The sequence below is a fragment of the Lethenteron reissneri genome, unplaced genomic scaffold, assembly GCF_015708825.2.
Source record: "Lethenteron reissneri isolate LAM-NWPU_2019-01 unplaced genomic scaffold, ASM1570882v1 scaffold_78, whole genome shotgun sequence".
Taxonomy (NCBI): Eukaryota; Metazoa; Chordata; class Hyperoartia; order Petromyzontiformes; family Petromyzontidae; genus Lethenteron; species Lethenteron reissneri.
Window position 1 is genome coordinate 80,621 of NW_026892307.1, and position 16,124 is coordinate 96,744.

Below are 16,124 nucleotides of genomic sequence, written 5' to 3' on the forward strand. Positions count from 1 at the left end.
AGATGGGAAGACTCTTCATCTCTCCCCATCTTCTGGAAGATCTCCCCATCCTACGCAAGATAAGAAGATAGTAATAATTGTATTGTTTACTTTAATTATTTTATTATTTCCCTTCTACGTGACTTTACCGAATGAACCAAGAATATGAATCCCTGCAGTCACGAAAGCTTTAAATCGAAAGATAGGAATAGTTTTCCGATCTTCCTATCTTCCTTTCTTCCGGAAGACCTTTCCATCTTACGGAATATAGGAAGAGTCTTCCGGAAGATTGGGAAGATGGGAAGACTCTTCTATCTTCCGGAAGAATGACGTCACCCATTGTGTTTACATGGCGGGAGGGGGGGGGGGTGCCCCGGCCCCCCGCCAAATAAAAAAACACCAAAATCTTCCGGAAAGAAGCCGTCGACCAATGAGGAAGGCGTCCCTGGGCTGTCGGTGACGTCACGCTGCGACAGAGCTGCCCCCCGGGGGGGGGAGAGGCGGCGGCTCCCTCCATTGCCGCACAGCGCAGCAGCAGCAGGAGGACGCTGTGAGGAGGCAGCGAGAATTTTCCACAATCCGCCGCCATCCTTCTTGCAGGAGCGCTCGCATCGCCACCCGGCACCCACCCGGCAGACACCGTCGACGCGTTGTCACGGCGCATCCGATGGCGGCGCAGATGGGGCGGCTGGCGAGCGCCGTGCTGGGCATCCTCCTCACGGTACGAGGAGGCTGAGGGGAGGCTCCGTTAGATCCATGATGGCCGCCCGTTCTGTATTGGGCTCCTTGACATGTCATCGTCCGCGGGAGGGGGGCGGTTGCGACTGTTAATTCGCTTATCTCGGGATCGCTTCGCGATGCGGTGCGTGCATTCGAAGCCGTCTTTTTTCCCCTTTTGAATGTTTTTTTGTTCGCTTCCCCCGCCGCCTACGTTGCAATGAACAATAAAATGAAAATGTGTGAGCAAAATATTAACATTGCTATTGCCATTGTAGTAATTGTTGCGAATGGTTGGTTGGCCGTGCATTCGGCTCGACAGGGGTAAATGCCACCTTTGTTGCGGTGTTAATAATGAAATCCGCAAAGACAGAATTTAATTGCTATTATAAATGCGCATTAAAGTCACTTGATACGCGTATCGATATCAAGATAAATATTTCTGCAAAATCAGAACAAAATCGAATAACATCACCGTTAAAGATCACGTTGCATATGAAATGCGTTGTGTTAATGTGTCGCGATTTAAATCTTATCGCAAGATGCGAATTAATATTTGTATTTATCATTGATTTAAAATAACCCATTACTATATTAAATATAATAACACGTTAATAATATATCACGCGTTCTGTTTAACGTTACATGTTGATATAGCTTTGTATTCGATAAGCGAATCAATAATATATGAATGCATGCAATATATTTAACAATGTATCACTTAATACCTCATTGTTTCATATCACGCTATATATGAATATATCACAATATACGTATTCATCTATAAATATGTCGCCATAGGTATCTATATCACTGGTAATATAGTACTAAAATATGACGGTATGTATTGATATATTATTCAGAAAGCTATCAATATATCCCAATAAGATGTATCAATGCATCGTTGTCAAGATATCGCCGTTAAATACATGAAGTTATATATTAATATATCATTGTTAATCTACCATACTTAATCGATATATGTATCACTATTGATGCATGTCAGTATGTATTGCTGTTAAAATAATGTGTGCATTTTTACGCATTAATACATTGCACTAAGTATAACATTACTTACCTTTGTTGATGTATCACTGCATACACATGGGTATCTATTGATACGTGTCGTATGCACCAATATGTATCAGCAATACGTATGCATCGATATCAATATTTATCGATGTCTATGAATACAAAGACCAAAGATCCCCCGTGTAGCCTGTAGCAGGCTGTCGGGGCAAGTGCTGTTAGTAGCACTGTGGCACACACAGGGTGTGGGGGGCCAGGACCACGCCCGGCCGCCTTTGTCTCCCCAGTGGCGATGTTTACTACGCCACTTCCGCTACACCAGCTACTAGACACACACCAACAACAACCGCCATTCGCCACTAAGTGGCGGTGACGTCACCACGACGCTTGTGCCAGGCCATGTGCACCTTGAGGCCACGTGAAGTGTCAATCGCTCGCTGGCAGGAGCTCACTGGGCAGACCCAGGTGCCACAGGCCGACTGACTGAGATGACTGGCTGATGCACCACCTGTGCCCCCTACTGTGCCAACTTGCTGTGCTTTAGCGACCTGGTGCTCCGCTCGTTGTTGTGAGCCCCGCTCCTCCGCCCTCCGTTGTTGCTGGAGGGCGACTGCCTCCAACTGCCCAGTAGCGTCCTTCACGAGCCTCCTCCACAGAGGCCGATCTTGACACCGCTGGTACCAGTCATCGGCAAGTCCACTCGGCTCCACGTCCTCCTGTACCACATCACTCCATCTCTTCTCTAGCCCGTGCCGCGCCCGTTTAGCCTCCTTGATCTGGTCGAACAATAGCTGTTTAGGCATGCGGTGGCTGAGCATGCGGGCTACATGACCCAGCCAACGCAGCCTTGCCTGCCGGAGGAACTCACCGATGGGATTTTGCCCAGATCTTTCAAGGATTTGTGAGCTCCTCACACAATCCAGCCTGGGTAAACCCAGGATGGATCATAGGCAGGCCAGCCTGGATGTTTCTAACCGGCAAAGATGTTCCATTAGAGAAGTCTATGTTTCACAAGCGTAGAGAAGGGAGGGCACGACTGTGCCCGAGAAGACCTGAAGCTTCGTGTGGAGCGACAGACCCGGTAGCTTCCACACAGCATTACACAGCCGATGAAAATATATTTCTGCTCGACTGATTCGGAGTGAGACCTCTGCTGTTAAACCGGAGCCGGTCATGAGCACACTGCCCAGGTATGGGAAACTCTCTACTCTCCACAACTGCCCCATCACCGATTGGGAGTTGTGGGGGTGGAGTGTCTAATGATACTAAGTACCCAGGCAGGTGCTTAGTTTTGGTGGGGCTGATGGAAAGACCCCACCTCTTAGTGGCAAGCTGCAGGTTCAGCAGCAGCGCCTCCAACGCCTCTTCTGAGTGAGCAGCAATTACCAGATCATCGGCATACATAACGTGGTTGAGCAATGGAGAGCCATCCCTCGACCGCACCCAGGCATCGATCAGCATCACATTGTATCTATACCAGATGAAAATTCCTCCGGTACAGCCATGGAAGACTTGATGAACTACGTGGTCAAAATAGATGTTAAATAACGTGGGAGCCAGACGATATCCTTGTCACACCCGAAGGTTAACAGGGAATGGCTCCTGACTCCTAGCTTTACTATTATTAAGGTTCTTAATGATTGTGAGCAGAGAGTCAGAGACTCAAAAAAGCACGAAGAACAATCCAGAGCCCAGGCCTACTGATGGTATCATAGGCCTTGACCAGGTCAATAAAGCAGAGCTGTAGGTCTTGTTGGGATTCCCTACACCTCTGCTGTAGCAGACGGACAAAAAAAATGGCATCTGTGTAGGGGACCGCCCTTTCCCGAAACCACATTGGGGCTCCGCAAGCTTCTCCTCAGCGTGCCTGGCAAGGCGATGTTGAATAATCCTTGCCAGGATCTTTCCCGGCCTCACACTGAGGACGGAGATGCCCCTGTAGTTGCCACAGTTTGTGCGGTTCCCCGTTCTTGAAGAGGGGACCATCAGGGAATCATTCCAATCCTGCCACCCACACACAGACAGACACGCAAGACAAAGACATGCACACAGATCTCTCCATCTCTCTTGCCAGGTGCAGGATTAGGATTCCACCGTCTAAGCTCCATGACCCCCCAGGCATCAGGGATTAGGGACACAGCGGAAATGATGGATTAAGTGTGTGAGTGAGTGGCTGTGAGAGTCTGACAGTGTTTGAGGGTGTGAGTGTCTGTGTGTGAGGGTGAGAGTGTGAGTCTGGCTCCCTGTGATGAGTCTACGGGTCTCTGTGATGAGCCTGCATGGCGAGTATGGGTCTGTCTGGTGAGTATGGGTCTCTGTGTTGTGAGTCTATGGGTCTCTGCATGATGGGTTTATGAGTCACTGTGTGTTGAGTCTATGGGTGTCTGTGATGAGTCTATGGGTCTCTGTGTGGTGAGTCGATGGTTCTCAAGTGAGTCTATGGGTCTGTGTAGTGAGCCTATGGGTCTATGTATGATGAGTCTATGGGTCTATGTGTGATGAGTCTATTGGTAGCTGCGTGGTGGGTCTATTGGTCTCTGTGTGATGAATCTATGAGTCTCTGTGTGATGAGTCTATGGGTCTCTGTGTAGTGCGTCTACGGGGTATTTGTGTATAAATTTCCACAGTGACCTTGCTTGTGTGCATTGTCCTTGTATTGGTTGCATTTTGGCATTGCCCTCTGGTCCACCACAATCGTGATGCACGGATTTTTTTTACTCTGGGTCCTCCGGCTTTTCCCCCGCCCACATTTAGAATCGACAAGCAGTTGATAGATTATTTTGCGCGTGCTACAAGTGTCCGCGTTATGACCATCGATAATGATAAGCCACTTCTGTTTAGCGGCCATCACAGGCGCGATGGCCAGGTGCGCTTCTGAAAATGTTATTTTTCTTAGTCGTCAACCTCCGTGGGCTTTGCCTTGGTCAGGGTTGGTGATCATTTGGTTTTCAGAGTAGATGTTCGATTATCCCGGCTAATGACAGGGTTAAAATCGCGGATCTCCACGCCACAAAACCGCTATTGCCGGGGTATAAAAACACGTTTAAGTTTCCCTGTCGAACGCACAGAGTCGGTAAATTAAAACTCGCGAATGAATGATCGCGTAAGTCGCTCGAAGTGATGGCGCACGCTTGTGGTGATCATTACTCTGTCGATTCAGAACTAATAACTTGACGATTGAGCGATGGAAGATGCTCCTGCTCGGTGATAATAATACAAATAAAACCTTCCTGGCTCATGCCCCGCAGAAGACTTGGCCCACTGAGTGGATGACAGCAGAGCCAGAGCCAATCAGACATCAATCAAACTCGGCCCTCTAAGTGGATAATAGCTGAGCCACAGCCAATCAGACATCAATCAAACTCCGCCACCCACTTTTGTAAAGCTATGGTAACTCCTGTACTGTAGAGGCTATCGCTTGGACATCAGATTAACTGGAGCAATACATTGGTTCGTTTTAAGCACTGGGTGTGACTTGTAGTAACACATTGACAAGGGATGACAATGTTGTCTAACTGTTTTTAGATTACTAATGTGGCCTTTTAAGGTTAAAAACACCACTAGTTATTCATTTCATGTAAAAATCTCAGGCGCCGCGGTTAATCTGTAAGTCGGCTCAATGGCACGCGAATTATCGAGAACACCAAATAAATATTGAATACTCGCAGATACAACTGTCATCAGTAGCAGAATAAACGTGCCAACAAGGACACTCAAAAAAATTACAATTTGTTATTTTCTTTGATCCTATCTACGTGACTTTACCGAAAGATCCAAGAATGTGAATTCCTGCGGTCACGAAATCTTTTAGTCAAGATTTTACAGTCAATTTTGATAATGTTGAAGTTCTGTGCAAAACTAGTTACTACTGGCCAAGACTAATTAGAGAATCTATCGAAATTGAAAGGAATAAAAATGTTTTAACCGTTCGGATAGCTACCGACTTACTGCTGCGTGGAAGCGAATCATCAAATAATACGTTGTTTAAATGCATGCCTATACAAGCCACCATGCTTCAATAGGGATTACCGTTGGTACGGCTATTTTAATACACACAATGGACAGGAAGGACAAGATCAATGGCCCTGCATAATGCGCATGCATCATGTATGTTGGCTCAAGAGTGCAGAATTGTGGTCACCACATTTACGCCTCTATATCAGAAATGAAACAGTAAGGCATCTCCACATAAAAGGAGCCGAGAGTGGGGGGGAGCTCAGGGCTCCATCGTCACTAAACGTCTCCGCTCGATAATGCGCTGTGAAGGGCAGCAGTTGGCTGTCTGAGTCGGCGCCGTCGGTGTTGTTACAGCCAGTGTCGTGTGTACAGGCCGAGGCTGTGAGCTACTGTGGAGAGAGCGTGTGCTAATGTAGCGTCAACGATTCAGAGCCAGAGTTTATAAGAGGCACAGGCACTTTCTTTATTACCAACTTCCACTGTCTCGTTAGTATGACTATACTAATGTCTCTGTATACGCATGCATAGCTCTCTCTCTGCATTAACGGCTCCGATTCGCTTGGTTGGCTACGTGCAGTTTGTATCTATGTACGGTTAACTTCTTTGACACCATACGTAGCCAACCGTGCTGTATGTACGTTGAACTTCTTTCGCACCGTAATGTAGCCAACCGTGCTAATGTGTGTGTGTGTTGAACTTCTTCCGCACAGTACGTAGCTGACCATGCTAAATATCCAAGCATATTTGCATTCGATATACCCATATACAACTTTCTTTGTATCTTTGCATTACTATATCTCAATAAACACAGCGCTCTCGACTGTCTATGTATCTGTATCCCCATCTCTTTTATCTGTGTACGAATTTGACTTTATACCTCAGTGCATATCTCTCCCCCCTCCCTCCCCACCTCTCTTTCCCCTTCCTACCCCCTCCCTCCCCCCTCTCCCCCCTCCCTACCCCCTCCTTCCCCCCTCCCTCCCTCTCCCCGTGTAGGCTACTGCCTGCCACTCGGCCACGCTGAGCTTGGCCGAGCCCCAGGTGGCGATGTTCTGCGGCAAGCTGAACATGCACCTGGGCCTGGACACTGGGCGCTGGCAGCCTGACCCCAGCGGGGTCACCAGCTGCCTGGCTACCAGACAGGACATACTCGCTTACTGCCAGCAGGTGAGACACTCACCTACTCACCCAGCCACTCACCCAGCCACTCGCCCACTCACTTACTCACCCGGCCACTCGCCTAGCCGCTCACCTAGCCACTCACCCACTCACCTACTCACCCAGCCACTCAGCCACTCACCTAGCCACTCGCTCACCTAGCCGCTCACCTAGCCACTCACCTAGCCACTCACCTAGCCACTCACCTAGCCGCTCACCTAGCCACTCACCTAGCCGCTCGCTCACCTAGCCACTCACCTAGCCACTCACCTAGCCACTCACCTAGCCACTCACCTAGCCACTCACCTAGCCACTCACCTAGCCACTCGCTCACCTAGCCACTCACCTAGCCACTCACCTAGCCACTCAGCTACTCGCTCACCTAGCCACTCACCTAGCCACTCGCTCACCTAGCCACTCACCTAGCCACTCACCTAGCCACTCACCTAGCCACTCACCTAGCCACTCAGCTACTCGCTCACCTAGCCACTCACCTAGCCACTCGCTCACCTAGCCGCTCACCTAGCCGCTCACCTAGCCGCTCACCTAGCCGCTCACCTAGCCACTCACCTAGCCACTCACTTAGCCACTCACCTAGCCACTCACCTAGCCGCTCACCTAGCCGCTCACCTAGCCACTCACCTAGCCACTCACCTAGCCACTCACCTAGCCGCTCACCTAGCCGCTCACCTAGCCGCTCACCTAGCCGCTCACCTAGCCGCTCACCTAGCCGCTCACCTAGCCGCCTCACCTAGCCGCTCACCTAGCCGCTCACCTAGCCGCTCACCTAGCCGCTCACCTAGCCGCTCACCTAGCCGCTCACCTAGCCGCTCACCTAGCCGCTCACCTAGCCGCTCACCTAGCCGCTCACCTAGCCGCTCAGCTACTCGCTCACCTAGCCGCTCACCTAGCCGCTCACCGAGCCGCCTCACCTAGCCGCTCACCTAGCCGCTCACCTAGCCGCTCACCTAGCCGCTCACCTAGCCGCTCACCTAGCCACTCACCTAGCCACTCAGCTACTCGCTCACCCAGCCACTCACCTAACCACATCACCTCACCCACTCACCCGGCCACTCGCCTAGCCGCTCACCTAGCCACTCACCCACTCACCTACTCACACCAGCCACTCAGCCACTCACCTAGCCACTCACCTAGCCACTCGCTCACCTAGCCGCTCACCTAGCCACTCACCTAGCACTCACTAGCCACTCACCTAGCCACTCACCTAGCCGCTCACCTAGCCACTCACCTAGCCGCTCGCTCACCTAGCCACCTCACCTAGCCACTCACCTAGCCACTCACCTAGCCACTCACCTAGCCACTCACCTAGCCACTCGCTCACCTAGCCACTCACCTAGCCACTCACCTAGCCACTCATCTAGCCACTCACCTAGCCACTCAGCTACTCGCTCACCTAGCCACTCACCTAGCCACTCACCTAGCCACTCACCTAGCCACTCACCTAGCCACTCACCTAGCCACTCACCTAGCCACTCAGCTACTCGCTCACCTAGCCACTCACCTAGCCACTCGCTCACCTAGCCACTCACCTAGCCGCTCACCTAGCCGCTCACCTAGCCGCTCACCTAGCCACTCACCTAGCCACTCACCTAGCCACTCACCTAGCCGCTCACCTAGCCGCTCACCTAGCCGCTCACCTAGCCGCTCACCTAGCCGCTCACCTAGCCGCTCACCTAGCCGCTCAGCTACTCGCTCACCTAGCCGCTCACCTAGCCGCTCACCGAGCCGCTCACCTAGCCGCTCACCTAGCCGCTCACCTAGCCGCTCACCTAGCCGCTCACCTAGCCGCTCACCTAGCCGCTCACCTAGCCACTCACCTAGCCACTCAGCTACTCGCTCACCCAGCCACTCACCTAACCACTCACTCACCCACTCACCCGGCCACTCGCCTAGCCGCTCACCTAGCCACTCACCCACTCACCTACTCACCCAGCCACTCAGCCACTCACCTAGCCACTCACCTAGCCACTCGCTCACCTAGCCGCTCACCTAGCCACTCACCTAGCCACTCACCTAGCCACTCACCTAGCCACTCACCTAGCCGCTCACCTAGCCACTCACCTAGCCGCTCGCTCACCTAGCCACTCACCTAGCCACTCACCTAGCCACTCACCTAGCCACTCACCTAGCCACTCGCTCACCTAGCCACTCACCTAGCCACTCACCTAGCCACTCACCTAGCCACTCACCTAGCCACTCAGCTACTCGCTCACCTAGCCACTCACCTAGCCACTCACCTAGCACTCCTAGCCACTCACCTAGCCACTCACCTAGCCACTCACCTAGCCACTCACCTAGCCACTCACCTAGTCACTCAGCTACTCGCTCACCTAGCCACTCACCTAGCCACTCGCTCACCTAGCCACTCACCTAGCCGCTCACCTAGCCGCTCACCTAGCCGCTCACCTAGCCACTCACCTAGCCACTCACATAGCCACTCACCTAGCCACTCACCTAGCCGCTCACCTAGCCGCTCACCTAGCCGCTCACCTAGCCACTCACCTAGCCGCTCACCTAGCCGCTCACCTAGCCGCTCACCTAGCCGCTCACCTAGCCGCTCACCTAGCCGCTCACCTAGCCACTCACCTAGCCGCTCACCTAGCCGCTCACCTAGCCGCTCACCGAGCCGCTCACCTAGCCGCTCACCTAGCCGCTCACCTAGCCGCTCACCTAGCCGCTCACCTAGCCGCTCACCTAGCCACTCACCTAGCCACTCAGCTACTCGCTCACCCAGCCACTCACCCAGCCACTCACTCACCCACTCACCCGGCCACTCGCCTAGCCGCTCACCTAGCCATTCACCCACTCACCTACTCACCTGGCCACTCGCCTAGCCGCTCACCTAGCCACTCACCCACTCACCTACTCACCCAGCCACTCACCTAGCCACTCACCTAGCCACTCACCTAGCCACTCGCTCACCTAGCCACTCACCCAGCCACTCACCTAGCCACTCACCCAGCCACTCACCTAGCCACTCACCTAGCCGCTCACCTAGCCACTCACCTAGCCACTCACCTAGCCACTCGCTCACCTAGCCACTCACCCAGCCACTCACCTAGCCACTCACCTAGCCACTCACCTAGCCACTCACCTAGCCGCTCACCTAGCCACTCACCCAGCCACTCACCTAGCCACTCACCCAGCCACTCACCCAGCCACTCACCTAGCCACTCGCCTAGCCGCTCACCTAGCCACTCACCCACTCACCTACTCACCCAGCCACTCAGCCACTCACCTAGCCACTCGCTCACCTAGCCGCTCACCTAGCCACTCACCTAGCCACTCACCTAGCCACTCACCTAGCCGCTCACCTAGCCACTCACCTAGCCGCTCGCTCACCTAGCCACTCACCTAGCCACTCACCTAGCCACTCACCTAGCCACTCACCTAGCCACTCACCTAGCCACTCACCTAGCCACTCACCTAGCCACTCACCTAGCCACTCGCTCACCTAGCCACTCACCTAGCCACTCACCTAGCCACTCACCTTGCCACTCAGCTACTCGCTCACCTAGCCACTCACCTAGCCACTCGCTCACCTAGCCACTCACCTAGCCACTCACCTAGCCACTCACCTAGCCACTCACCTAGCCACTCACCTAGCCACTCAGCTACTCGCTCACCTAGCCACTCACCTAGCCACTCGCTCACCTAGCCGCTCACCTAGCCGCTCACCTAGCCGCTCACCTAGCCGCTCACCTAGCCGCTCACCTAGCCACTCACCTAGCCACTCACTTAGCCACTCACCTAGCCACTCACCTAGCCGCTCACCTAGCCGCTCACCTAGCCACTCACCTAGCCACTCACCTAGCCACTCACCTAGCCACTCACCTAGCCGCTCACCTAGCCGCTCACCTAGCCGCTCACCTAGCCGCTCACCTAGCCGCTCACCTAGCCGCTCACCTAGCCGCTCACCTAGCCGCTCACCTAGCCGCTCACCTAGCCGCTCACCTAGCCGCTCACCTAGCCGCTCACCTAGCCGCTCACCTAGCCGCTCACCTAGCCGCTCACCTAGCCGCTCACCTAGCCGCTCAGCTACTCGCTCACCTAGCCGCTCACCTAGCCGCTCACCGAGCCGCTCACCTAGCCGCTCACCTAGCCGCTCACCTAGCCGCTCACCTAGCCGCTCACCTAGCCGCTCACCTAGCCACTCAGCTACTCGCTCACCCAGCCACTCACCTAGCCACTCACTCACCCGCTCACCCGGCCACTCGCCTAGCCGCTCACCTAGCCACTCACCCACTCACCTACTCACCCAGCCACTCAGCCACTCACCTAGCCACTCACCTAGCCACTCGCTCACCTAGCCGCTCACCTAGCCACTCACCTAGCCACTCACCTAGCCACTCACCTAGCCACTCACCTAGCCACTCACCTAGCCGCTCACCTAGCCACTCACCTAGCCGCTCGCTCACCTAGCCACTCACCTAGCCACTCACCTAGCCACTCACCTAGCCACTCACCTAGCCACTCGCTCACCTAGCCACTCACCTAGCCACTCACCTAGCCACTCATCTAGCCACTCACCTAGCCACTCAGCTACTCGCTCACCTAGCCACTCACCTAGCCACTCACCTAGCCACTCACCTAGCCACTCACCTAGCCACTCACCTAGCCACTCACCTAGCCAATCACCTAGCCACTCAGCTACTCGCTCACCTAGCCACTCACCTAGCCACTCGCTCACCTAGCCACTCACCTAGCCGCTCACCTAGCCGCTCACCTAGCCGCTCACCTAGCCACTCACCTAGCCACTCACCTAGCCACTCACCTAGCCACTCACTAGCCACTCACCTAGCCACTACGCCCTCACCTAGCCGCTCACCTAGCCGCTCACCTAGCCGCTCACCTAGCCGCTCACCTAGCCACTCACCTAGCCACTCACCTAGCCGCTCACCTAGCCGCTCACCGAGCCGCTCACCGAGCCGCTCACCTAGCCGCTCACCTAGCCGCTCACCTAGCCGCTCACCTAGCCGCTCACCTAGCCACTCACCTAGCCACTCAGCTACTCGCTCACCCAGCCACTACCCAGCCACTCACTCACCCACTCACCCGGCCACTCGCCTAGCCGCTCACCTAGCCATTCACCCACTCACCTACTCACCTGGCCACTCGCCTAGCCGCTCACCTAGCCACTCACCCACTCACCCACTCACCTACTCACCCAGCCACTCACCTAGCCACTCACCTAGCCACTCACCTAGCCACTCGCTCACCTAGCCACTCACCCAGCCACTCACCTAGCCACTCACCCAGCCACTCACCTAGCCACTCACCTAGCCGCTCACCTCGCCACTCACCTAGCCACTCACCTAGCCACTCGCTCACCTAGCCACTCACCCAGCCACTCACCTAGCCACTCACCTAGCCACTCACCTAGCCACTCACCTAGCCGCTCACCTAGCCACTCACCCAGCCACTCACCTAGCCACTCACCCAGCCACTCACCCAGCCGCTCACCTAGCCGCTCACCTAGCCGCTCACCTAGCCGCTCACCTAGCCGCTCACCTAGCCGCTCACCTAGCCGCTCACCTAGCCACTCAGCTAGCCACTCAGCTAGCCACTCGCTCACTTAGCCGCTCACCTAGCCGCTCACCTAGCCGCTCACCTAGCCACTCACCTAGCCACTCACCTAGCCACTCACCTAGCCACTCGCTCACCTAGCCACTCACCTAGCCACTCACCTAGCCACTCACCTAGCCACTCGCTCACCTAGCTGCTCACCTAGCCGCTCACCTAGCCACTCACCTAGCCACTCACTCACCCAGCCACTCACCTAGCCACTCACCCAGCCACTCACCTAGCCGCTCGCCTAGCCGCTCACCTAGCCGCTCACCTAGCCACTCACCTAGCCGCTCACCTAGCCACTCACCTAGCCACTCACCTAGCCGCTCACCCTAGCCACTCACCTAGCCACTCACCTAGCCGCTCGCCTCACCTAGCTGCTCACCTAGCCGCTCACCTAGCCACTCACCTAGCCGCTCACCTAGCCACTCACCTAGCCACTCGCTCACCTAGCCACTCACCTAGCCACTCACCTAGCCACCTCGCTCACCTAGCCACTCACCTAGCCACTCACCTAGCCACTCACCTAGCCACTCATCTAGCCACTCGCTCACCTAGCCGCTCACCTAGCCACTCACCTAGTCACTCACCTAGCCACTCACCTAGCCACTTGCTCACCTAGCCGCTCACCTAGCCGCTCACCTAGCCGCTCACCTAGCCGCTCACCTAGCCGCTCACCTAGCCGCTCACCTAGCCGCTCACCTAGCCACTCACCTAGCCACTCACCTAGCCACTCACCTAGCCACTCACCTAGCCACTCACCTAGCCACTCACCTAGCCACTCACCTAGCCACTCACCTAGCCACTCACCTAGCCACTCACCTAGCCACTCACCTAGCCGCTCACCTAGCCGCTCACCTAGCCGCTCACCTAGCCGCTCACCTAGGCCGCTCACCTAGCCGCTCACCTAGCCACTCGCCTAGCCACTCGCCTAGCCACTCGCCTAGCCGCTCGCCTAGCCGCTCGCCTAGCCGCTCACCTAGCCACTCACCTAGCCACTCACCTAGCCACTCACCTAGCCACTCATCTAGCCACTCACCTAGCCACTCACCTAGCCACTCACCTAGCCACTCACCTAGCTGCTCACCTAGCCGCTCACCTAGCCACTCACCTAGCCACTCACCTAGCCACTCGCTCACCTAGCCACTCACCTAGCCACTCACCTAGCCACTCACCTAGCCACTCACCTAGCCACTCGCCTAGCCGCTCACCTAGCCACTCACCTAGCCACTCACCTAGCCACTCACCTAGCCACTCACCTAGCCACTCACCTAGCCGCTCACCTAGCTGCTCACCTAGCCGCTCACCTAGCCACTCACCTAGCCGCTCACCTAGCCACTCACCTAGCCACTCGCTTACCTAGCCACTCACCTAGCCACTCACCTAGCCACTCGCTCACCTAGCCACTCACCTAGCCACTCACCTAGCCACTCACCTAGCCGCTCACCTAGCCGCTCACCTAGCCGCTCACCTAGCCGCTCACCTAGCCGCTCACCTAGCCGCTCACCTAGCCGCTCACCTAGCCACTCGCCTAGCCACTCGCCTAGCCACTCACCTAGCCACTCACCTAGCCACTCACCTAGCCGCTCACCTAGCCACTCACCTAGCACTCACCTAGCCACTCACCTAGCCACTCACCTAGCCACTCGCTCACCTAGCCGCTCACCTAGCCGCTCACCTAGCCACTCACCTAGCCACTCACCTAGCCGCTCACCTAGCCACTCACCTAGCCGCTCACCTAGCCACTCACCTAGCCGCTCACCTAGCCACTCACCTAGCCACTCACCTAGCCACTCACCTAGCCGCTCACCTAGCCACTCACCTAGCCACTCACCTAGCCGCTCACCTAGCCGCTCACCTAGCCACTCACCTAGCCACTCACCTAGCCACTCACCTAGCCACTCACCTAGCCACTCGCCTAGCCGCTCACCTAGCCACTCACCTAGCCACTCACCTAGCCACTCACCTAGCCACTCACCTAGCCACTCACCCTAGCCACTCACCTAGCCACTCATCTAGCCACTCACCTAGCCACTCACCTAGCCACTCACTTAGCCACTCACCTAGCCACTCACCTAGCCACTCACCTAGCCACTCGCTCACCTAGCCACTCACCTAGCCACTCGCCTAGCCACTCGCCTAGCCACTCGCCTAGCTACTCGCTCACCTAGCCACTCACCTAGCCACTCACCTAGCCGCTCGCCTAGCCGCTCACCTAGCCACTCACCTAGCCACTCACCTAGCCGCTCACCTAGCCGCTCACCTAGCCGCTCACCTAGCCGCTCACCTAGCCGCTCACCTAGCCGCTCACCTAGCCGCTCACCTAGCCGCTCACCTAGCCGCTCACCTAGCCACTCACCTAGCCACTCACCTAGCCGCTCACCTAGCCGCTCACCTAGCCGCTCACCTAGCCGCTCACCTAGCCGCTCACCTAGCCGCTCACCTAGCCGCTCACCTAGCCGCTCACCTAGCCGCTCACCTAGCCACTCACCTAGCCACTCACCTAGCCACTCGCTCACCTAGCCGCTCACCTAGCCACTCACCTAGCCGCTCACCTAGCCACTCACCTAGCCACTCACCTAGCCACTCACCTAGCCACTCACCTAGCCACTCACCTAGCCACTCACCTAGCCACTCACCTAGCCACTCACCTAGCCACTCACCCACTCACCTAGCCACTCACCTAGCTGCTCACCTAGCCCCTCACCCAATCATCCACCCACTTTCCCTCCCAGGTGTATCCGGAGCTCCAGGTGCGAAATGTGGTGGAGGGGAACTCCCCGGTGACTATCGGAGGCTGGTGCCGGAGAGACAGAGCCCACGGGAAGAGGAGCGGAGCAGGAGAGAGGGGAGGAGAGAGGGGAGACTCTGCCAGCACGGGGCAGTGCAGGGGTCACCCTCACGTCGTGGTGCCGTACCGCTGCCTAGGTAAGAGACACTAGGAGGGAGAGAGGGACACATACAGGGAGAGAGACACGGGGAGAGACACGAGGAAAGAGAGAGAAAGGGACACATACACGGGGAGAGACACGGGAAGAGAGAGAGAAAGGGACACATACAGAGAGAGAGACACGGGGAGAGAGACACGGGGAGAGCGAGAGAAAGGGACACATACAGGGAGAGAGACGCGGGGGGAGTGACGCACCTAGCCTGACACAAGCGCCGTGGTGACATCATGCCGGTTGTTGTGTGACTGTGGCACTGTGTCACTTTGTGTGACTCACTGTGTGTCACTTTGTGTGACTGTGTAACTTTTTCACTGCGTGTCACTGTGTCACCGTGTGTGTGTGTGACTGTGTCACTGTGTGTGTGTGTGACTGTGTCACTGTGTGTGTCACCGTGTGTGTGTGACTATGTCACTGTGTGTGTCACCGTGTGTGTGACTGTATCACCGTGTGTCACCGTGTGTCACCGTGTGTGTGTGACTGTGTCACCCTGTGTGTGACTGTCACTGTGTTACCGTGTGTGACTCACTGTGTGTGTCACCCTGTGTGTAACTGTGTCACTGTGTGTGTGACTGTCACTGTGTGTCACCCTGTGTGTGACTGTGTCACCGTGTGTGTAACTGTGTCACTGTGTGTGTCACCCTGTGTGTGACTGTGTCACTGTGTGTCACCGTGTGTGTGACTGTATCACCATGTGTCACCGTGTGTGTGACTGTCACTGTGTGTGTCACTGTGTGTGTGACTGTCACT

The 16,124-nt window shown here is 55.6% G+C and overlaps 1 protein-coding gene across 1 annotated transcript in view; it reads left to right on the forward strand.

Annotated features, from left to right (window-relative positions):
- Positions 1–503: 503 nt before the first annotated feature.
- Positions 504–16,124, forward strand: part of LOC133340130 (amyloid-beta A4 protein-like) — a 45,435-nt gene continuing 29,814 nt past the window's right edge. The window contains 3 exon segments of the mRNA XM_061548187.1: positions 504–700; positions 6,679–6,849; positions 15,165–15,357. Coding sequence (XP_061404171.1) covers positions 647–700; positions 6,679–6,849; positions 15,165–15,357 — 418 coding nt within the window. The 5' untranslated portion in view covers positions 504–646.